The 25420-nt window shown below is 46.8% G+C and overlaps 1 protein-coding gene across 1 annotated transcript in view; it reads right to left on the reverse strand.

The window, feature by feature from the left end:
- The window catches only part of LOC134945405 (heparan sulfate glucosamine 3-O-sulfotransferase 2-like), a 167746-nt gene extending 144490 nt beyond the window's left edge, over positions 1-23256 (reverse strand). Inside the window, exon 1 of the mRNA XM_063934659.1 lies at positions 22376-23256. Within this exon, the coding sequence (XP_063790729.1) occupies positions 22376-22896 (521 nt within the window). The 5' untranslated portion in view covers positions 22897-23256. The remainder of the gene's footprint in view (positions 1-22375) is intronic.
- Positions 23257-25420: the final 2164 nt, after the last annotated feature.

The following is a 25420-nucleotide window of genomic DNA, read 5'->3' on the forward strand; positions in this document are numbered from 1 at the left end:
ACCAAATGCGTTTGGTCAATATTCTAATCATGTCTACATTTCATCAATGTCAACGTGATCAGCGTAAAACATACCAAGCTTGTCGATGTGCTGTATGTCGACATTATGACCATACCAACACTCTCATGTCGCTATAATGAATGTCAATAAAACATATCACACCCCATACACAGATCTTTCATAATACCTTACCACAATTCAAACCATTACTAAATACAGCTCACCGTATTAACTAGAAGTACACTGGCTCGCAGAACTAGATACCACTGTTGCTACCATACAAACACACAAGTACGGTACAGATATACAGTATATTAACTGCATGTCTGTGTACTTACTGCCACCACCAAACCACCATAGTGTCCCAGGATTGTTGGTCACTAGACCCGTGGCCACTGTGGGCATTAAGCCCAAAGCACAGAGACAGCCCCATCGATAGATATACATTAGGCCAGAGCCACCCGTGGGCACTAAGCCTGAGGCACCCATTGGCACTAAGCCTGAGCCACATGTGGGCGTCATTGTGGTGGCCTCTGATTGATAAGTGGGCACTAGGCCTATACTAAAGATTGCTCCCTTTCCGCCAGGAGGACAGACCCAAGGCCCCAGGCAACAGCAGGAGCTATTAATGTGAAGGAGTTTTCCGGCTCCCACACTATCAGCATACCACCTAGGTGCATTGAGGCTATCTGGTTTCCTCATCAACACTAACGTTCTGGGAAGAGTGAGTTATTATTTTCCTTTATAGAGTAAATTAAATAAGAGTGATTAGGTACATTCACAGCACTAAAGGTGCTGTCTGGCGCTCTATTGTACTGGGTTGTATTGTTATACTGTATCTCAAAAATTGTGCATGTGGGGGGAAGTATGAGTACGAGCTACATCTGATTATTGAGGGTTCTCAGTTAATACCCCATACACTGCCTTATACTGTTATTGTGTAATCACTAGTCCAGGTGTTTGTAGTTAGCCATCCAGTTGTATATTAGAGGGTTGGCACATTGTAGGGTAAAGCAGAGGAAGATGTGTGGGAAGGGTGTACTTGCAGGTAAAACCAAGATGGTCTAGCAAGCTGACAAGCATTATTACGGTGAGCGCACATTCTGTGTCTCCCTTGTTTTCCCCTCTCGTTTCCCCGGGCCAATCGCAATACCTGTTGCACAACTGTGTAACCCAATACGTTCAATCTCCACCATGTGAAAACACAAGTGGTGGAACGGGGTGACTAAGGTCCCTGGGCTGATGATGATCATTCAGCCACAGGATGAAGATCACTGTCACCGCCGACTGAGCTTGCTGTCATCAGTGTAGGAAGGTTCCCGTCTAACCTGGTGCTCTTTCCTCCGCTAGCTTCCTCTGGGTAACCGTATTAGTGAATCTCGTGGATACCACTCCGGGAGAGCTGCCTGGCACTGATGGTTGGTGAGTGTCAAAACAAGTTGCTTGCTTTCTATTCCCCTTGGGTCACACGACTGATGCCTCTGCCCAGGGCACAAGGCTCATTGGGTGGCACCGTCACTGCTACGGTGGCCCCAGTCTGCCTGGAAGGACACCCTGATGCCTGGAGAGCGCCTGGTGCACCTTTAGGATACTTAAAACATACAAAAACTAGTTTTTCCCACTGTGTAATGAGAATTTAAATTATAACGAGGGCCCCTTAATGAGTAGCAGGTATGCACAAAATGTACAGTCCCAACAGTATATCTCCATCATGTTGCTGATGGTGCTACATAGATAATCAGTTTACGTTCTGCAAGTGATACTGCAAGTACTGTACAGTCACAAAGAAGGAATTGCAATGGCCACAGGGGCGGACTAGCCATAGGGCTCACTGGGAAGATTCCCGGTGTGCCGATGTGTAAGTGGGGAATGTTTTGTTTTTGTTTGTTGACACGTGAGGGGTGGTGCTGCCGCAATGGTTACATGGTATACCTCTGGTGCTGCCCATGTGTGGCCCCTTCTACCAATTTTTCTAGAACCACTTTCAGTTGAATGGCCCCTGAATGGCCGTGAAGCACCTACAAAAAACAGGCAAAGGCACTTTACCACCAGTGTCTTACCTAATTTTTACTTGCACCCCATGGAGGAGAAAGGGAAAATGAGCATATATTATGTACCGTAAGAGACCGTAATGTGCGCAGCTGGACAATGCCGTAATGTCCAGTGGCCCATTGCACTGGTCTGAATTTAACTAAAATGCTCAGCATATTTTATATACATTATCCATCATACTACATAGTCCCAATTCAACATCCTAAATAATTCATTTTTAAACATATTATTTAACCCCAATATTTAGCAATATTCCCATTTTCTCAGGTGCTGCTCACAAAGTTCCAGTGAAAGGGGGTATGTCTGGAACCTACATTCTCATTGGCTGTTTGGTTGCTTTAAAAAAAAGTGGATACAGGTTGTCTGCTTAAATTCACTAATCAATAAGAGTTCAAGCTACAGTACTTGCTACTTTTGTGACTGAGACAATGGTTTATGGAGATTTCCATGTGACATGGGCCCTCATTCCGAGTTGATCGCTCGCTAGCTGTTTTTAGCAGCCGTGCAAACGCCTAGTCGCTGCCCACGGGGGAGTGTATTTTCGCTTTGCAAGTGTGAGAACGTTTGTGCAGGCGAGCCCTACAAAAAAAATATTTTGTGCAGTTTCAGAGTAGGTCTGAACTTACTCAGCCCTTGCGATCACTTCAGTCTTTGCGGTGCCGGAATTGACGTCACACAACCGCCCACCAAACGCCCGGACACGCCTGTGTTTTCCTTACCACTCCCAGAAAACGGTCAGTTGACACCCATAAACGCCCTCTTCCTGTCAATCTCTTTGTGATCGGCTGTGCGTATGGATTCTTCGTTAAATCCATAGCTCGGCAACGATCCGCATTGTACCCGTACGACGCGCGTGCGCATTACGGTGCATGCGCAGTAGAGACCTGATCGCAGCGCAGAATTGGCAGCGTGCGATCAACTCGGAATGACCCCCATGGTCCCAAACCATGTAGCACTTTAGAGCTTGTTACTTGCCACATCTACAGCCATGGCCAAAAGTTTTGAGAATGACACAAGTATTGGTTTTTACACAGTTTCTGCCTCAGTTTTTATGATGGCAAACTGCACATATTCCAGAATGTCATGAAGAGTGATCAGATGAATTGCAATTAATTGCAAAATCCCTCTTTGCCATGACAATGAACTTAATCCCAAAAACAAAATTTCCACTGCATTTCAGCCCTGCCACAAAAGGACCAGCTGACATCATGTTTGGACTGCTGAGGACTGGGGAACAGTAATTTTCTCTGATGAATCCCCTTTAAGATTGTTTGGGGCATCTGGAAAAACACTTGTCCAGAGAAGGAAAGGTGAGTGCTACCATCAGTCCTGTGTCATGCCAAAAGTAAAGCATCCTGAGACCATTCATGTGTGGGGTTGCTTCTCAGCCAAGGGAGTAGGCTCACTCACAATTTTGTACACACAGCCATGAATAAAGAATGGTACCCAAACATCCTCCCAGAGCAACTTCCCCCAACCATCCAAGAACAGTTTGGTGAGGAACAATGCCTTTTGCAGCATGATGGAGCACCTTGCCATAAAGCCAAAGTGATAACTAAGTGGCTTGGTGAACAAAACATCAAAATTTTGGGACCATGGCCAGGAAATTCCGCAGACCTTAATCCCAATGAGCTTGTGGTCAATCCTCAAGAGAAGGGTGGACAAACAAAAACTCACAAGTTCTGACAAACTCCAAGCATTGATTATGCAAGAATGGGCGGCCATCAGTCAGAATGTGGACCAGAAGTTGATTGACAGCGAGCCAGGGTGAATTGCAGAGGTCTTGAAAAAGAAGGGTCAGCACTGCAAATATTAACTCTTTGCATAAAGTTAATGTAATTGTCAATAAAAGCCTTCAACATGTATGAAATGCTTGTGATTTTACTTCAGTATACCATAGTAACATCTGACAAAAAGTTCTAAAACCACTAAAGCAGCAAACTTTGTGAAAACCAATACTTGTGTCATTCTCAAAACTTTTGTCCATGGCTGTATATCTATGCACCAATGCAATCTGTAAAAAGTATTGTCCTGTATGTATTAAAGATAGGCATTTCTGAAAGGTCGATATTTATCCCTAATGTGGTGGTCCTAATCCACTGAAAACTACCCATATTTGCCTAATTCACTCCAATAAACCATACATCTTTGGGTTTTCCATTCATGTTAGTACTGCCAAGATCAGAACTACTGAGAGGGAGGCAAACTTTTCAGGGATAAAATCAGGACAAAATTTGCCACAATCAACATCCAACATACAACTAGCCACAGCCAGGCATATCTCTGATTTTTGGGATCACTAGCCAAATTAGGTATGGCTATCGAATGGTTCACCATTGATGGTGTTCATCAACGGTGCCATCTGTGATTCCATCAATGGCAAGAAACCATTAAAGAAGAACCGTTGATGGTTTGATCCCTCAACAAGCATCCCTGCTACTGATCCATGGGAAGGCAGCAGGCCAATTAGGGAAGGGGGTGGAGCAAAGTGATGCATTGTGGGTGGTGCTGGATGCCCTGCTCCAAGGGGAAAAAAATATATTGCGTCATCTCTGCAACTAATGGCAGATAACCATCAGACCTATGCCATCGTAGTTGCTAACCATCGATGGCCGAAGCCCATCTCTAACCAAAATTGGTAAGTTCTTCTGCTTTTGCTTGCTAAAAACGTGGACTTGTAAGATTGTACAATGTGTTCTAGGTCTGATAAGTACATAAATTGTAGTAATGCATTTGATACCTTACACCAGCCTGATATGAGCAAAGTACCAGGAATCCAATGTATGGACACTTCTGCCTGCTTTCTGGCATACCATTATGTGTGATTGTAATGATAATGTAAGCTGGGAAAGACTTCCAGCAAGTGATTTACTAGTATTATGTCGAGTGAACTAGATACCTGACAATTCAAGAGAAAGACAGGAGAACCCAGAGGCCTTGAGTACCAAGAAAAATGTGCATTATATATGTACAATTTATTTTTATCCTCAGTCAGTGTCTGTTTTCCACTTGGTTTTACAGTAGCCGTCTTACCCAGCATCTGAAATATGCAGTTGACAGCGACAGTCGTCATACAAATATTCACAGCTTGTCGAGCTGCACAGTGTACGACCAAAGCTGTCTTTTCAAGGTAACGCAGTCTCTGAGAAGTGAATATTGTTGACATTACCAAAAATAGTAGATAACAGAGATGTAATTTGATAATGTCAAATAAAATGACTTCTAAACATAATGTGATCATCTAAAGTACAGACAAATAATAGGATTTGGATTGCACTGTGATTTTATGCAGTCAAATAGATGTAAATAAAACGCCCCTACTGAAGAACAACCCGAAGAATTGATTCGCTGTTGCAGTTCAACTTCTGACTACCGGAAAATGACATTGAAACCTTGATAATTAATGACATTATCCAGTTTCTGACTTTATGTCATGGTGACATCTTTTATATATCTTTATATATGAAGTCAATGACTACTCATCTGCAAAATAGATCCCACTCCTAATAATTATCTATTTGGAAACATGCACACTTCATGAATAAACATAATTATGTTGGTAATTAATAGCAATCATTGACTGGAAGCTACTTGATTTTTCTGAAGAACCTTCCCCCGGTAACTGATTGCTTTCTGGTTTAATAATAATAATCTAGGCACAACTGAAATAAACGTTACCATACTTTTTCCGCAAACAACTGCGCCTGTGTAATAAATACCGCCATTGTCTGTGTCTTTAACCCTTTGATTCCAATACTGCTGCTGAATAATTTGTTTCCACAACACACTAGCAGCGCAGCACTTGCAAATCATGACACCAATAGCAGGGAAGTAGAAAACATGGGGGTATATTTACAAAGATTCGTGTTTTTGCCGTTTTTAAGGGTGTTTGAACTATAATGGTATCGGGTGCATTTTACTGCAACTTTTTGAATCCTGATACGATCATTCACTAAGCTGCCGAGTTTTGCACATTCGTTTTTTCCGATGTCGATGTGATTCGTAATGTCAGGCAGTGTTTTACGGGAGTGATGAGTAAAACACTGCCTGACAAAACACAAGGAATCCCGGCCGGATCTGTGAGATCCTTGCAGGGCTTCATTGTGCACCTTTAAAAAAAAATTAAGTGTTAAAAAACAAGAAAAAAATTGCGTGGGGTCCCCCCTCCTAAGCACAACCAGCCTCGGGCTCTTTGAGCCGGTCCTGGTTGCAAAAATATGGGGGGGTAAATTGACACGGGTTCCCCCATATTTTAACAACCAGCACTGGGCTCTGCCCTGGTCCTGGTGCCAAAAATACGGGGGACAAAAAGCGTAGGGGTCCCCCGTATTTTTGGAACCAGCACCGGGCTCCACTAGTCAGACTAGTCCCCATAGCCGGGGGACACTTTTATCTTGGTCCCTGCGGCCCTGGCATTAAATCACTAACTAGTCACCCCTGGCCGGGGTACCCTGTAGTGGGAACCCCTTAAATCAAGGGGTCCCCCTCCTCCAGCCACCCAAGGGCCAGGGGTGAAGCCCGAGGCTGTCCCCCCCATCCAAGGGCTGCGGATGGGGGGCTGATAGCCTCGTGTAAAAAACAGAATATTGTTTTATGTAGCAGTACTACAAGTCCCAGCAAGACTCCCCCGCAAGCTGGTACTTGGAGAACTACAAGTACCAGCATGCGGTGGAAAAACGGGCCCGCTGGTACCTGTAGTACTACTACAAAAAAAATAAGAATTTACTCACCGGTAATTCTATTTCTCGTAGTCCGTAGTGGATGCTGGGAACTCCGTAAGGACCATGGGGAATAGACGGCTCCGCAGGAGACTGGGCACATCTAAAGAAAGATTTAGGACTATCTGGTGTGCACTGGCTCCTCCCCCTAGGACCCTTCTCCAAGCCTCAGTTAGGACACTGTGCCCGGAAGAGCTGACACAATAAGGAAGGATTTTGAATCCCGGGTAAGACTCATACCAGCCACACCAATCACACGTATAACTCGTGATAGGAACCCCGGTTAACAGTATGATAACAAAAGGAGCCTCTGAACAGATGGCTCGCAATAATAACCCGATTTGTGTAACAATAACTATTTACAAGTATTGCAGACAATCCGCACTTGGGATGGGCGCCCAGCATCCACTACGGACTACGAGAAATAGAATTACCGGTGAGTAAATTCTTATTTTCTCTGACATCCTAGTGGATGCTGGGAACTCCGTAAGGACCATGGGGATTATACCAAAGCTCCCAAACGGGCGGGAGAGTGCGGACGACTCTGCAACACCGAATGAGAGAACTCCAGGTCCTCCTCAGCCAGGGTATCAAATTTGTAAAATTTTGCAAACGTGTTTGCCCCTGACCAAGTAGCAGCTCGGCAAAGTTGTAAAGCTGAGACCCCTCGGGCAGCCTCCCAAGATGAGCCCACCTTCCTTGTGGAATGGGCTTTTACAGATTTAGGCTGCGGTAGTGCCACCGCAGAATGCGCCAGCTGAATAGTGCTACAAATCCAGCGCGCGATAGTCTGCTTAGAAGCAGGAGCACCCAGTTTGTTGGGTGCATACAGGATAAACAGCGAGTCAGTTTTCCTGACTCCAGCCGTCCTGGAAACATAAATTTTCAGGGCCCTGACTACGTCCAGTAACTTGGAATCCTTCAAGTTCCCAGCAGCCGCAGGCACCACAATAGGCTGGTTCAAGTGAAACGCTGATACCACCTTCGGGAGAAACTGAGGACGAGTCCTCAATTCTGCCCTATCCATATGGAAAATCAGATAAGGGCTTTTATAAGACAAAGCCGCCAATTCTGACACAAGCCTGGCCGAAGCCAGGGCCAACAGCATGACCACTTTCCACGTGAGATATTTCACATCCACAGTCTTAAGTGGTTCAAACCAATGTGATTTCAGGAACTCCAAAACCACATTGAGATCCCAAGGTGCCACTGGGGGCACAAAAGGAGGCTGAATATGCAGAACTCCCTTGACAAAAGTCTGAACTTCAGGCAGGGAAGCCAGTTCTTTCTGGAAGAAAATCGACAGGGCCGAAATCTGGACCTTAATGGACCCCAATTTGAGGCCCAACGTCACCCCTGCTTGTAGGAAATGCAGGAATCGCCCCAGTTGAAATTCCTCCGTTGGGGCCTTCCTGGCCTCACACCAAGCAACATATTTTCGCCAATGCGGTGATAATGTTTTGCGGTGACATCCTTCCTGACTTTGATCAGGGTAGGGATGACTTCCTCCGGAATGTCCTTTTCCTTCAGGATCCGGTGTTCAACCGCCATGCCGTCAAACGCAGCCGCGGTAAGTCTTGGAACAGACAGGGCCCCTGCTGCAGCAGGTCCTGTCTGAGCGGCAGAGGCCAAGGGTCCTCTGAAAGCATCTCTTGAAGTTCCGGGTACCAAGCTCTTCTTGGCCAATCCGGAACCACGAGTATAGTTTTCACTCCTCGCCTTCGTATTACCTTGGGAATGAGAGGCAGAGGAGGAAACACATAAACCGACTGGTACACCCACGGTGTTACTAGAGCGTCCACAGCGATCGCCTGAAAGTCCCTTGACCTGGCGCAATTCCACCTGTGGTCTTTCCCACCGGTTTACCAGTATTTGGAAGACTTCTGGATGAAGTCCCCATTCTCCCGGGTGGAGGTCGTGCCTGCTGAGGAAGTCTGCTTCCCAGTTGTCCACTCCCGGAATGAACACTGCTGTCAGTGCTAACACATGATTTTCCGCCCATCGGAGAATCCTTGTGGCTTCTGCCATTGCCCTCCTGCTTCTTGTGCCGCCCTGTCTGTTTACATGGGCGACCGCCGTGATGTTGTCTGATTGGATCAGTACCGGCTGGTTCTGAAGCAGGGGCCTTGCTTGGCTTAGGGCATTGTAAATGGCCCTTAGCTCCAGAATATTTATGTGAAGCGAAATCTCCTGATTTGACCATAGTCCTTGGAAATTTCTTCCCTGTGTGACTGCCCCCCAGCCCCGAAGGCTGGCATCCGTGGTCACCAGGACCCAGTCCTGTATTCCGAATCTGCGGCCCTCTAGTAGATGAGCCCTCTGCAGCCACCACAGCAGCGACACCCTGGTCCTTGCCGACAGAGTTATCCGCTGTTGCATCTGGAGATGGGACCCGGACCATTTGTCCAACAGGTCCCACTGGAAAGTCCTTGCGTGGAACCTTCCGAATGGAATTGCTTCGTACGAAGCTACCATTTTTCTCAGGACTCGTGTGCATTGATGTACCGACACCTGTCCCGGTTTTAGGAGGTCTCTGACTAGAGATGACAACTCCTCGGCTTTTTCCACTGGAAGAAACACTTTTTTCTGGTCTGTGTCCAGAATCATTCCCAGGAACAGTAGACATGTCGTCGGGACCAGCTGTGACTTTGGAATATTGAGAATCCAGCCGTGCTGTTGTAGCACTTCCCGAGAAAGTGCTACAGCCACTACCAACTGTTCCTTGGACCTCGCCTTTATTAGGAGATCGTCCAAGTACGGGATAATTAAAACTCCCTTCTTGCGAAGGAGTATCATCATTTCGGCCATTACCTTGGTAAAGACCTTCGGTGCCATGGATAACCCAAACGGCAGCGTCTGGAACTGATAGTGACAGTCCTGTACCACAAATCTAAGGTACTCCTGGTGAGGGGGGTAAATGGGGACATGTAGGTACGCATCCTTGATGTCCAGGGCGACCATGTAATCCCCCTCGACCAGGCTCGCAATAACCGCCCTGAGCGATTCCATCTTGAACTTGAACCTTTTGATATAAGTGTTCAAGGATTTTAAATTTAAGATGGGCCTCACCGAACCGTCCGTTTCGGTACCACAAACATTGTGGAATAGTAACCCTTTCCTTGCTGAAGGAGGGGTACCTTGACAATCACTTGCTGTGAATACAGTTTCTGGATAGCCACCAACACTGCCTCCCTGACAGAGGGAGTTGCTGGTAAGGCAGATTTTAGAAAACGGCGGGGGGGGGGGGGGGGGGGGGGACGTCTCGAATTCCAGCCTGTACCCCTGAGATACTACTTGAAGGATCCAGGGATCCACCTGTGAGAGAGCCCACTGTGTGCTGAAATTTCTGAATCAGGCCCCCACCGTACCCGGGTCCGCCTGTGAAGCCCCAGCGTCATGCTGTGGACTTACCGGACGCGGGGGAGGACTTTTGCTCTTGGGAACTGGCTGTATGCTGCAGCTTTTTCCCTCTACCTTTGCCTCTCGGCAGATAGGATGCGCCTCGAGCCCTCTTGTGTTTATGGGGCCGAAAGGACTGTACTTGATAATACGGTGCTTTCTTTTGCTGTGGGGTAGCCTGTGGCAAAATGTCGATTTCCCAGCCCGTAGCTGTGGAAACGAGGTCTGAAAGACCATCCCCAACAGTTCCACCCCTCAGCAAAATATTGTCCCTATCCAGGGTATCAATATTATCCGACAGGGAATCTGACCACGCAGCAGCAGCACTGCACATCCATGCTGATGCAATCGCTGGTCGCAATATAATGCCCGTGTGTGTATATATAGCTTTTAGGGTAGCTTCCTGCCTTCTATCAGCAGGATCCTTTAGGGCGGCCGTATCCGGAGACGGTAGTGCCACCTGTTTTGATAAACGTGTAAGCGCTTTATCTACCCTAGGGGATGTTTCCCAACGTGACCTATCCTCTGGCGGGAAAGGGTACGCTGCCAATAACCGTTTAGAAATTATCAATTTCTTATCGGGGGAAGTCCAGGCTTCCTCACACACCTCATTTAATTCCTCAGATGCAGGAAAAACTACTGGTAGTTTTTTCTCACCGAACATAATACCCTTTTTTGTGGTACCTGGGGTACTATCAGAAATGTGTAATACATTTTTCATTGCCTCAATCATGTAACGGGTGGACCTATTGGAGGGTACACTAGTCTCATCGTCGTCGACACTGGAGTCGGTATCAGTGTCGACATTTGTGTCTGTCATCTGAGGTAGCGGGCGTTTTAAAGCCCCTGATGACATTTGAGACGCTGGAACAGTCACAAGCTGAGTAGCCGGCTGTCCTATGTCGTCAACCTTTTATGTAAGGAGCTGACACTGTCACGTAATTCCTTCCATAAGTCCATCCACACAGGTGTCGACCCCTCAGGGGGTGACAACACATTTACAGGCATTTGCTCTGCCTCCACATCATTTTCCTCATCATACATGTCGACACAGCGGTACCGACACACAGCACACACACAGGGAATGCTCTGGCAGAGGACAGGACCCCACAAAGCCCTTTGGGGAGACAGAGGGAGAGTATGCCAGCACACACCAGAGCGCTATATACCACAGGGATATCACCTATAAAGAGTGTTTTCCCCATATAGCTGCATATACATATTATACTGCGCCTAAATTTGTGCCCCCCCTCTCTTTTTTACCCTTTCTGTAGTGCAGGACTGCAGGGGAGAGCCAGGGAGCGATCCTTCCAGCGAAGCTGTGAGGGAAAATGGCGCCAGTGTGCTGAGGGAGATGGCTCCGCCCCTTTTTCGGCGGGCTTTCTCCCGCTATTTTAATATTTCTGGCAGGGGTTAATATACACCTATATAGCCTCTGGGGCTATATATGGTGTCAGTTTGCCAGCCAAGGTGTTATTTATTGCTGCTCAGGGCGCCCCCCCCCCAGCGCCCTGCACCCATCAGTGACCGAAGTGTGTGGTGTGCATGAGGAGCAATGGCGCACAGCTGCAGTGCTGTGCTCTACCTTGGAGAAGACAGAAGTCTTCAGCCGCCGATTTTCCGGACCTTCTTGCTTCTGGCTCTGTAAGGGGGACGGCGGCGCGGCTCCGGGAATGGACGACGAGGTCGGGTCCTGTGTGCGATCCCTCTGGAGCTAATGGTGTCCAGTAGCCTAAGAAGCCCAAGCTACTACCACTTAGGTAGGTTCGCTTCTTCTCCCCTTAGTCCCTCGGTGCAGTGAGCCTGTTGCCAGCAGGTCTCACTGTAAAATAAAAAACCTAAATTATACTTTCTTTCTAGGAGCTCAGGAGAGCCCCTAGTGTGCATCCAGCTCAGCCGGGCACAGAAATCTAACTGAGGCTTGGAGGAGGGTCATAGGGGGAGGAGCCAGTGCACACCAGATAGTCCTAAATCTTTCTTTAGATGTGCCCAGTCTCCTGCAGAGCCGTCTATTCCCCATGGTCCTTACGGAGTTCCCAGCATCCACTAGGACGTCAGAGAAATACCCAAATAAAAACAGAACTCACACACCTTGAAAGTAAAACTTTATTACATACATGCACACCTACATTCAAACATACTTACCTATGTTCACAAGAGGGTCGGTCCACTTCTCCAAGTAGAATCCATGGGGTACCTGAAAATAAAATTATACTCACAAAAATCCAGTGTAGATCGGTCCTCTTCTGAGCTTGTAATCCACGTACCTGGCAAAAAAACAAACCGAAAAACCCGAACCACGCACTGAAAGGGGTCCCATGTTAACACATGGGACCCCTTTCCCCGACTGCCGGGACCCCCCGTGACTCCTGTCACAGAGAGTCCCTTCAGCCAATCAGGGAGCGCCACGTCGTGGCACTCTCCTGATTGCCTGTGCGTTCTTGAGCTGTCAGTCAGGCTGCGCACGGCAGAGATACAATGTAGCGCATAGGCGCTCCATTGTATCCAATGATGGAAACTTTGCGGTCAGCGGTTGAGGTTACTCGTGGTCAACCGCTAACCGCAAAGTTCCCACCATTGGATACAATGGAGCACCTATGCGCTACATTGTATCTTCAGTGCGCAGCCTCAATCACACTACAGGAGCGCACAGTTAATCAGGAGAGTGCCGCAACGTGGCGCTCCCTGTTTGGCTGAAGGGACCCTCTTTGACAGGAGTCAGCGGGGGTCCCAGCAGTAGGGGAAAGGGGTCCCATGTATAAACATGGGCCCCCTTTCAGTGCGTGGTTCGGGTTTTCGGTTTGTTTTTTTGCCAAGTACGTGGATTACAAGCTCAGAAGAGGACCGATCTACACTGGATTTTTGTGAGTATAATTTTATTTTCAGGTACCCCATGGATTCTACTTGGAGAAGAGGACCGACCCTCGTGTGAACATAGGCCCTCATTCCGAGTTGTTCGCTCGGTATTTTTCATCGCATCGCAGTGAAAATCCGCTTAGTACGCATGCGCAATGTTCGCACTGCGACTGCGCCAAGTAACTTTACTATGGAGAAAGTAATTTTACTCACAGCTTTTTCTTCGCTCCGGCGATCGTAATGTGATTGACAGGAAATGGGTGTTACTGGGCGGAAACACGGCGTTTCAGGGGCGTGTGGCTGAAAACGCTACCGTTTCCGGAAAAAACGCAGGAGTGGCCGGGGAAACGGTGGGAGTGCCTGGGCGAACGCTGGGTGTGTTTGTGACGTCAACCAGGAACGACAAGCACTGAAATGATCGCACAGGCAGAGTAAGTCTGGAGCTACTCAGAAACTGCTAAGTAGTTAGTAATCGCAATATTGCGAATACATCGGTCGCAATTTTAAGAAGCTAAGATTCACTCCCAGTAGGCGGCGGCTTAGCGTGTGTAACTCTGCTAAATTCGCCTTGCGACCGATCAACTCGGAATGAGGGCCATAGGTAAGTATGTGTGAATGTAGGTGTGCATGTATGTAATAAAGTTGTACTTTCAAGGTGTGTGAGTTCTGTTTTCATTTGGGTATTTTTTTTGTAGTAGTACTACAGGTACCAGCGGGCCCGTTTTTCCACCGCATGCTGGTACTTGTGGTTCTCCAAGTACCAGCTTGCGGGGGGGGCTTGCTGGGACTTGTAGTACTGCTACAAAAAACAATATTCTTATTTTTACACTTGGCTATCAGCCCCCCATCCGCCGACCTTGGATGGGGGGGAGAGCTTTGGACTTCACCCCTGGCCCTTGGGTGGCTGGAGGGGGGGACCGCTTGATTTAAGCGGTTCCCACTCCTCCAGGGTACCCCGGCCAGGGGTGACTAGTTAGTGATTTAATGCCAGGGCAGCAGGGACCAAGATAAAAGTGTCCCCCGGCTGTGGCATTATCTCTCTGACTAGTGGAGCCCGGTGCTGGTTCCAAAAATACGAGGGACCCCTACGCTTTTTGTCCCCCGTATTTTTGGCACCAGGACCAGGCGCAGAGCCCGGTGCTGGTTGTTAAAATATGGGGGAACCCCTGTCATTTTTCCCCCCATATTTTTTCAACCAGGACCGGCTCAAAGAGCCCGAGGCTGGTTATGCTTAGGAGGGGGGACCCCACGCAAATTTTTTTCAAAGTTTTTACATTAAACAGACCCTTTCCCATAGATAACCATGCACAGATCTCACTGATCCGTGCATGGTTATCCAAACTCGACTGGAAAAAGCAGGTCTATTTTTTTGCTGCTTTTTTTAACGATTCGCAAAAAAATACACCCGCACTTGAGCACTCAGAGACTAACACCCAAATACAAATGAATAGTGAATACCCGTGTTGTATGAAATAACAGCCGCGTTTGACCGATGGTCTATTCATTCGTATTTCTGAACTTAGCCTTGAAAACCATTACGAATAGCCCAAACACTGCCGAGATTTGAGTTTAGTGAATTCCCGTGTTGGGACTTAGAAAAAAAAACACAAATCGGACAAACTCGATTTTTTAGTAAATATTGGCCCTGGTGTGTACAGAGAAAAAAAAGTTTATAAAAAACACTTGTTTTTGTTGTTGTTTCAATGGAAAAAACAGACATTATGATCACCTGATCAGTTTTTCCACCAATACATAACTGAACACTTTTAGAAAGACATCATCCTATAAAAGGCTAACACTGCTCCTCACCTCTACAGGGGGGATTCAAGTGTCACTAGATGGCCCCCAATGGAGCAATTCAAGGCTTGCTCCATTCGGGCGCACACAGCCGCTGGCGCTGACATTACTGTTATGTTGTTCCGTCATTTTGACTGACTGGTAACTAGTTTAGTTATAAACTAGCTGAAATGGAACACAAATTAGAATCATCTCATAGTGTACACTATAGAGCCCTATATACAATGGAGCCCATTCCCTGCATGTAATGCATTTATTGCGTTGTAAATCTACTACCAGCCCATGTTACATGTTACTTTGGGGGGAGATCTGTCAAACCTTGGAGAGAAAGTACCATCAAATCAGCTTCTTACTGTTGTTTTACAGGCATTGCTTGAAAAAAACGGACAGAACCTGACCGGTTGGTACTTTATCTCTCTCCATTTACCTCTCTCCAAGGCTTGACACATCTCCCCCATAGGCTGACAGATCTACTGCTCTGTGGGAGCGCTTAGGCAGTAACTGATCCAAGCAGAATGTAGCACTGACAGTCCCTATACCAGCGGTCGCCAACCCGTCGGCTCGTCACTGATTCCTAGGTAGCTCGCACGGCGGTGGGTGCATATTAACATGGTGCCGGCCGTCAGGCAATCAGAGCTTGCGCACTGGCTCCTAATTGGCTGCCAGTCTGCACCATATTTCAAATGGCCACGCGGCTGGAGAAGTCAGCGCCGGGCATAGGCGTGCGCATGGGGAGAGGTAGGGTGCCTGGTGCGCACAGGCACCCCCAACTCACACACTCCTGCTGCCGATTACTTTCTCCCCGCAGCGCCCAGTCACGACTACATGCATGCCTTTGCTGGACCGTCCGACACTGCACCTGGAGGCCTGATTCGCATGTTGCTCTGTGGCGGCTTCTGGATGCCGTGCTTCCAGAATTGCTGGAACAGAGGAGAGCTGCTATGTTGATGAGACTCATGACGTGAGCCATGAGTAGGAGCCGGAGGAGCGGGACACGGCATGGAGCTTTCAACTAAGTACCCTCACTCTGGCTGTCTGTCCTGTACTGCCACAGTCCACAGAGGGAGCAACGGTGGCCAGAACCTGTAAACAACGAGGAGCACTGTCCACGGAGGAAGCGACATGGCCAGGACCTGGGAGCTATGGGAAGCAGGTGATATTTCATTTAGTGAGCGAGTCCCTTTCTCCATCCTGCCCACTTCTTCCCAGCACTACTCCTATCCTGCCCCCCCCTGCTCCACACCACTACTCCCATCCTGCCCCCCCTGCTCCACACCACTACTCCCATCCTGCCCCCCTGCTCCACACCACTACTCCCATCCTGCCCCCCTGCTCCACACCACTACTCCCATCCTGCCCCCCCCCCTGCTCCACACCACTACTCCTATCCTACCACCCCTGCTCTGCACCACTACTCCCATCCTGCCCCCCTGCTCCACACCACTACTCCTTCTACAGTATCTTACTCCCCCTGCTCTGCACTACTCCTCCTCCTATCCTGCTCCCCTGCTCCACACCACTACTCCTTCTATCTTACTCCCTCTGCTCCGCACTACGCTTCCTCCTATCCTGCCCCCCCCCTGCTCCACACCACTACTCCCATCCTGCCCCCCCTGCTCCACACTACTCCCATCCTGCACCCCCTGCTCCACACCACTACTCCCATCCTGCCCCCCCTGCTCCACACTACTCCCATCCTGCACCCCCTGCTCCACACCACTACTCTCATCCTGCCCCCCCTGCTCCACACTACTCCCATCCTGCACCCCCTGCTCCACACCACTACTCCCATCCTGCCCCCCCCCCTGCTCCACACCACTACTCCTATCCTACCACCCCTGCTCTGCACCACTACTCCTTCTATCTTACTCCCCCTGCTCCGCACTCCTCCTCCTCCTATCCTGCTCCCCTGTTCCGCACTACTGCTCCCATCCTTCCCCCTTCTCCACACTCCTCTTCCTCCTATACTGTACCCCTGCTCAACACTACTATTTGTGTATCTGGCACTACTGAGGGGCATTACTTGTGTATCTGGCTCTGCTGTGGGGCATTACTTGTGTATCTGGCACTGCTGGGGGGCATCACTTGTGTATCTGGCACTGCTGGTGCATTACTTGTTTATCTGGCACTGCTGGGGGGCACTATTTGTATCTGGCACTGCTGGGGGGTTATTAGTTGTGTATCTGGCACTGCTGGTGGGCATTATTTGTATCTGGCACTGCTGGGGGACATTACTTGTGTATCTGGCACTGCTGGGGGGCATTACTTGTGTATCTGGTACTATGCTGAGGGACATTACTTGTAGTTGTGACGCCACACCCACTTTTGTGAGGCCACCCCCACTTTTTGCAGGAACGCAAGCGTGTTGGGGGGGGGGGGGGAGAGGTTAGCTCTGTCAGTGGTTATATGTTCCGAAAGTAGCTCACACCCCAATTAAGGTTGGAGACCACCGCCCTATACGTTATCTCTTGACCTCACTCTGATAGAACATTTAAAATTCCAGTCAATGGTTGTGAGAAAGGGTGAAAATGTGAAAAGTCTCCAGGAGAGAGCAAGACGGTTGGCATGTCTCTTCCAATGGATGACCATAGATGTGATGATATCTTTACCTATCACTTGTATAGTAAGGGTGATCCGTAGCACCGGGTAGCAATCATGTTACGTATAGAACAGTCATGTGGTATTGCCTAGCCTTGCGCTTGTCTGGGCCCTGCTCTGCGTGCACCCATGGAAGCTTCGCACCCAGTGTAAAATTATACCCACTTTACTCCTCCACCTTACGTACTTTAGACTTGTTTTTTTCTTGTCAGTAATGTAAAAGACCATAGCACTTTAGGTGTCTGCTCAGGCAGAGGATACCTTTCATAACAGTTGCAATTATTCAGAGAGAAAAAGACAAACAGATTTTCTTTGAAAAAGGAACTCAGTGGAAATAGTTTATTTAACAATGACGTGAGCAATAGTTCACTGCCTGGGCTACTCATATCTTTTAAATCACTGTTGGATTTTCTGGGTACTTAAAATGGATGAGTGGTGGTTAGCGATGCCCCCCCACCCCGCCCCCTAACTGTGCCATGGGATCCAATAGTTTTGAATTATGGGGTCTATTTACTAAGCCTTGGATGGAGATAAAGTGGAGAGAGATAAAGTACCAGACATGTAACTGACATGTCACAGGCTGGGTTTGAAAAACGACAGTTAGGAGCTGTTTGGCTGATACTTTATCACCTTCCACTTTATCTCCATCCAGAGCTTAGTAAATAGACTGTCACTGTGACCTGTATTTCTACTCTGCGCTGACTACTGTATATAGCGTCCTGAGACATTAGTCTGCAATGATATACAGTTTAATTCAATTGATAACTTGATCATTTTCATTTTTGCCTATTTGGTTATTCTGCTCTTATAGGCCCTACACATTGGCCGATCCGCCGCCGAGCTGCCCGACGGCGGATACGGCCGACGGGCGACCCGGCGGCGGGGGGGCAGTGACGGGGGGAGTGAATTTTCTTCACTCCCCCCGTCACGCGGCTCCATTGAAGTGCAGGCAAATATGGACGAGATCGTCCATATTGGCCTGCATGCACAGCCGACGGGGCACCAGCGATGAACGAGCGCGGGGACGCGAATCGTTCATCACTGGAGCCTCCACACTGAAAGATATGAACGAGTTCTCGTTCATTTATGAACGAGATTGTTCATATCTTTAACACAAATCGGCATGTGTGTAGGGCCCTTTACTGTTCACCTTTGTTACATTTTATGCCAAGACTATAGGAGCTCTGTATAGGTACATATAGGTGGTAATATATCAGGTAATATGTACAAGAGGTAAGATATAAATACACATAAAAATATTCAACCAGATAACAATGAATAGGGTAGCGCTGACACACTGTGATAGAAAAAGAAAGACATAGAGTATGTGTTTCTACGTTAGACCTGTCCTTATTCTGTTTGGTCCCAGGCCCTTAAAAAAGTGAAATCACTGTGAAAGGGAGAGAATAAATATTTTAATGTAACAATAAAGTGTATGCTGGATAGTAGCTGAAGTACTCTGAGTATTTCATAGCATTATTACAGACACAGAGCCTGACTGCATTGCATTGCCAGGCTTGCGATCCCATTGTGTGAGTGGAAAACATCATCAAATTCCCACAGCTATTTTCAGTTACATGTAGAGTGTGATCCCACCGCCCCTTAGACATCCGTAGCAAAGAGCAACAGTCATAATTATCATCCCAACTTACACAAGGCCTAGCTGGGCGCAGACATCTGTCAGAGAGAAGCAACTCAGACTCCCACCTCTGCATACACGTCATTTACCTATTAGGTGGTGTACACAAGTCCATCTGCCCCCCACTGACACCTATGAGATCCATGGAACTTGCATACGAGTCAAAGAGCCTGATTCTGATTTGGAAGTAAAGCAGGGGAAAAAAGTAACTGCGCACTTGGGCAAAACCATGTTGCAGTGTAGGTGGGGAAGATGTAACCTGTGCAGAGAGATTTAGATTTGGACAGCGGCAGCTGCAGTTCACGCCGACTACCCTGTGCAGGGGGGGAACACTAAGCACATATATACATACATGTGGCGATGTATGCCACAGCCGCCGTGCACAACCCAGGACTCGGGACTAGGCTTGCTTCCCTCTCCTAAGCCCGCCCCCAGACTTCTGTGACATTAGCCAACGGGAGTCTGGGGGCGTGCCACTGCCGATCCACGTCAACACATATATTACATACATCTCCATATGTATGTGTATTGTGTACATGCACTGGTGGATCTGGGGGGGCGATCAGGGCAATATGATTAAGGTGTGTCCAAAATGAAATCTAAATCTAAATTGCAGTGTACAAATGAAGCTGTCTAACAATTGTGGGCTTCATGCAGAAGCAGCCAGTATTACTCTGCACAGAAACAATATAAATGTATTTGCTCCCCATGTATTTCAACATGGTTTGTTCCAGGTACAAAGTTACTTGCTTTTTTTTTGTTTTTGCTTTACTTCCAAATCACAATCAGAACCGAAATACGTCCATACAAATGCACAGATACGTATATTCACTGCAAGTGATGTAAGTGCAGCTGTGCGGAGGACTCAGCCAATACTCTTTTCCTGTATGACGAACACAACTGGACATACTGTAGGTATCAGAAAACTGATGCCATACTGCTAATAAGCTTGCCATTCTAGAGACAATGGGGGGGGGGGTCATTCCGACCTGATCGCACGCTAGCTATTTTTTGCAGCGCTGCGATCAGATCAAAACTCGGCAAAACTGTGCATGCGTATGCACCGCAATGCGCAGGCACGTCGTACGGGTACAAAGCGGATCGTTGCTGGGCGATGGATTTAACGAAGAATCCATTCACACAGCCGATCGCAAGAAGATTGACAGGAAGAAGGCGTTTGTGGGAGTCAACTGACCGTTTTCTGGGAGTGGTTGGAAAAATGCAGGCGTGTCCAAGCGTTTGCAGGGCGGGTGTCTGACGTCAATTCCATGACCGGACAGGCTGAAGTGATCGCAGCGGCTGAGTAAGTTCAGACCTACTCAGAAACTGCACAAAACTTTTTTGTACCGCTCAGCTGCACAAGCGTTAGCACACTTGCAAAGCGAAAATACACTCCCCTATAGGCGGCGACTATCTGTTCGCAGCGCTGCAAAAAATAACTAGCGAGCGATCAACACGGAATGACCCTCAATGAACAAGCCACATGGAATAAGGCTAGCCAAGCTGTTTTGTACATTGCAGCTGAAGTGTACTTTGCATAGCATATCATATATAAATGTTAATAATATTGTAATATCAGCTTCAGACTGATTGTGGTTTATAACAGTTGCTATTGGAGGATGAAATACTGTAGTATTATTATTAATTATTATTATTATTTATGTTAGGTGATTAAAGGTTATTTTTGATTTCCCTTCATTTTGAGGGAGTTCAAAATAATTTCACACCTCAGTTATGCTAATGCGTAACTTTTTACTACATTAAATTATGAGACTATATATCAACTTGACATGGATATCAAAGAAATGTGAAGTTTATTACCAGCATCCTACATATAATATATACCATAGGATATATACTATATTCATTCTAATAGAAGGGTAAACAAGGGAACGTTGTAGGTGTTATGGTTAAACAGCTTTTTTTTTTAAGGGATTTTGTTAATCTGTTGCATTTCCACATAGCAACCAAATAACCTTAGTAATTAAAGAAAATCTACTAGAAGATGGCATTTACGTTAAAAAGGGAAACCCTAACAGGGTGCAAAGGTTCCCACCAAAATACCTTTTCATATCATGTCACAGTTCTCCCTTTGGGATATATTATCATGTTCTATAATAGGTATTTGTATATGTGTACATAATATGTACATATGTGTGTTTGTAAATATTTACTGCGGATGACAGCTTAGCTCTGGCGCACTGTGTCGCTATATATCTTGCTGTACCTCGTATGCCCCAATCTGAAAAGCTTTGGGAGATAGAGAACAATGAAATGAAAAGAAAAAATAAATCTAAATTCCAGGTACTGTAAATGAAAGTTTACGTTTAAAGATTATAACCATCAAATTATAGGATTAAATACATAGCACATAACTTTTATTTTAAAGGTACGAAGGGTGAATTCCAGGACACTGAAATGGTTAATGTTCGTTTTAAAGCTGAGAAGACACCATGATAAATAACTGTACAGAATATGGTAATTTCTATATGGAAACAAATTTGTGTGCCCAGGTTCACGCTGTGTTCTGTGCAGCAATACTTCTGCAGCTACAGTCATTTCATTATCTGCCAGAAATTGGGTGGCTCTCCATTTATCCCCCCAAATAAGACCTGAAGTGATCCCGAGACCAGGCTGGATGGACTTGGTGCTGGGATACACAGTCACCATAGAATTTGGGGTGAAGGCACTGCAGGGATCTTCTCCAGTGGACACACAATATTGGAACCCATCTGTCATGCTCTCAGAGCTGCTGGCACTATTTGTGCAGTCCTTGCAATGCTTCTAGGTAACCACTTTCAATCATGCTAAATGATTCCTGTTTCACATGGGAGTTTTAAGATGTGTCAAATTAACATTTTGGTGACTCCTAAAATCTTTCATGGGGGAAAAAAAATGTCATGGAATTAAGAGGAACAGCTCCTGCCAGCGCTGAAAATATACTAACACATTTAACCCCATCCTTGCCAAAGATTCATGTAGCCCTCAGAATACCCCAATTAACCATTTCCTTACTGTGTGAAAGGGGTTTGAGTAAAAGATAGGGGAGGGGAACCTTTGAAGAAGTTCACAATTAGATAAGATGAATGAAAGCTTACGCCACTATTAGAGCGTACATTGTATAAACATCATAATCAGCAATGACAGGTAGTGGTGCTTTTTAGTGGAACAAACATGAGACTCAAAACCTTTTTTTTTTTTTTTTTTTTAAGGATGCGAATTGAAATGGTATGTATCCTCCAACTCATAAATGCATAATGAATAGCAAATGAAGAAGTACATAGAGGAGTTACCCTGGCATACAGTGGGCACTTACCTGTACCAGTCCAGACCCCTCTCATAGTTCCTGTCAAAGAAGTGGGGTTCGGTGCCCATAGCTCGCACCTCAGGGTGCACCCTAATAAATTCCAGTACTGCCCTTGTGCCCCCCTTTTTGACCCCCACAATGATGGCTTGGGGCAGCCTTTTGTGCCCATATCTGGGGCCGGCGGTGCTGTTCACAGAGGGGTGCGCCTTCTGCTCAGTGGGCTTTGGAGGGGTCCACGTTATTCTGGTGGGCTCAGTGAGGTTCCTGCCACTACAGTCGGTGTACGGGAGGTCGGTAGCGGTGATGGGAACGGTGGCCCCGGAGTGTGGGCAGAGAAGCAGCTTCTGCAGTAGTTTCTTGCCCCCCACTGCTGGGGGGTGCGGGGGGCAGCTGAGCTGCTGGTACCCCCGGCTGTGCATGGTGGAGTGGCCGCGGAGGATCAGGTTGTAGCAGAGGAGGGTGCAGGATAAACAGAGGGTGCAGAGGAAGAGGTATCTCCGTGCCCGGCGGGGGCTCAATCTGGGTGCCATGACTCATAGCACAGGGGCCACATTGTGGCCCCCGGGCTCCTGCATGTGTGACTGTCCCGGAGCTGCAGGCAGATCCCGGATCCGGAGCCTAGCACACCCCCTTGTCTGACTGAGAGCAGCTGGGGAGGGAGGGCTTTCAGGAGGATCCCCCCACCTTCTACCTTAACCCACCAAGTGCTATAACGGGTCAGTGATGCATCACCAACAAGGGTTAACCCCTGCTCTGCCACTCCCTCCATAATAACACGTCTGTGTCATTACTACACCGGAGATGGCAGCCCTGGCTCCGGGCACCGCACTGCCTGGCATCCCGTGCATGTAATCCCTGGCACCGGCTGGTAGCCTGCCACGTCCCCTCACACTGCTAATGACCGCAGGTGTCTCTGCCCACTTCCACCACCCTATGTAATATATGTCCCCCCTCATCTAACCCCAACGTTCCACGTTCTACTGTTATTACACCCCAGGGCTGTGATAACGGCAGCTACCTCCACTGGGGTGCACCGCAGCCACATGCTCCTACCCGCAGCCTCATATAACAACGTTGGCTGTAGGGACTAGATGTATTTATTCTGTTTTTCAGGTAAGCAACGCTTTATACACTTTATTATGCCCGGGTGCTATTGTTAACCTCATAGCCAGTCATCAATTGGTTAAATATTGTCCCCTTTTGTGTTCTGTCAAGTCTTGCACAACAGGACTATATATATATATATATATATATATATATATATACACACACATATATATATATATATACACATATATAGTGTGTGTGTGTGTGTGTGTGTGTGTGTGTGTGTGTGTGTGTGTGTGTGTTTTCATTACTGAGACATAAAGCTCAGCTCATAATAAGTATAAAAGTGACATAAATAATTTGAATTACCATTTGCAGATAGATCATGCAGCATCTCTTCTGTCCTCTCCCATATCCTTTCCTAGACAGTATAAAGTCATTTTCCAGAAACTCTCCATGTTGTGGCATACAGTAAAAGATACAAGGATGGAACCGTGGAACCGATTCCTAAGTGCATCACTCTGCAAAAGCCTGGGGAATGACCACCCAAGTTGTATCTACCTCACCTCTTGGTGTCCCTGATCAGGACAGGAGTAATACCTGCACACCATTTAAAACAAATCGATTTTTATTAAAAGGAACATCAGACTGTCTGTTCCTAAAGCCATATACAACTAACCCTATTAGGAAGGATGTCACCCAAATCCCCCATGTCCCCATTTCCATCAAAATAGTTCTTCTTTTGGACCTGTGTAAATATACTTCTCTTTTGGTTCAAGGGTGTTTTTTTATCTGAAAAACAAAAACAAAAAATGATGGAGATAACCCTGTCTGTTACTGGGCATTTTTATGCTGTGCAGCCTTGCAGTAAACCTTGCAAATAGTTTTACTCACAACTTGTAGTCTATCAGGAAAATGGTAGATTTTTAATGATCCCCTACTTTTTTGTTACTGACAAATGAAAATATGACACATTTTATTTGTGCTTTCAGCAAATGTATTAAATGTCAGCTCCGCTGCATATGGTGTCAGACATGATGCATTGCTGCTCTGCTGTGAATACAGTAGGTCTGTGTCATATCAAAGGGCAAACAATAACTCTGCATAGAATTAATAATAGCACACCAGAAAGACACATCTGCAGGACTGAATATACAAGACATTTGGGTCTATATATCAACATGAGAAAAGCCCTATCGCTAGTGTAATGTTTTTGTTAGAGACAGTGCTTTTCCTTACCTATAAAAGGGTCATCACAGGAGAACTTTCTCACGGGAAAGCCTAGTTAACAAAGGATCGATAGGGTACAAGTAATGATGTAGCTTATCTCAATTCATTAAAATGTGCTTTATTATTGAAAAAAGCAATTTTTAAATATGAGAATTACATTGATATATGCTTTCCTCCCGCACATCGTTAATGACCCCCTCCCTCATCTGAACATGTACAGACGAGGGAGGTCCTCGATAAGGACAGCCCCGCTGGCATTGGTAAGTGTGTATGCACTTGCTGATGCCGGCACCTCGCCTGGTCCCTACTGCTGGCAATATCGGCTTTGGCCGGGACTCGTTTAGTGTGTACTGGGCTTAAGTTATGCCTTACTGCTCCCCGAACGGCTTGGTACCACTCCACTACTCCTGCAATTTCGTATTAATTAATTGTAGTAATCATAGATTTTCTATACCTGCAATAAGCGTTGATAGAAAATAGTCCTGCGTATGACATGTTGCGGTGATCAACCCCTTCAAGATTTTTTTTGTTTGTTTGTGTGTGCCCTTATTTAGGGGTCTATTAAAAAAGCAGTACAAATTCCTGTATCAGTGATAAAAGGCTTTCTTCCTATTCAATTAGCTGGATACTGCAGGAAAATGTAAAACTTCCTCTGCGTTCACCCAATTTTCATCTAAGTTTGCTTCCACATGCACAAGTATGGAGAAAGCGATTGACTGGAAATGTACTGTCTTTTTTATTTAGTAATACTACCTACAGAAAACTCTTTCTAATTTA

The sequence above is a fragment of the Pseudophryne corroboree genome, chromosome 7 (assembly GCF_028390025.1).
Source record: "Pseudophryne corroboree isolate aPseCor3 chromosome 7, aPseCor3.hap2, whole genome shotgun sequence".
In the NCBI taxonomy this organism is placed as follows: domain Eukaryota; kingdom Metazoa; phylum Chordata; class Amphibia; order Anura; family Myobatrachidae; genus Pseudophryne; species Pseudophryne corroboree.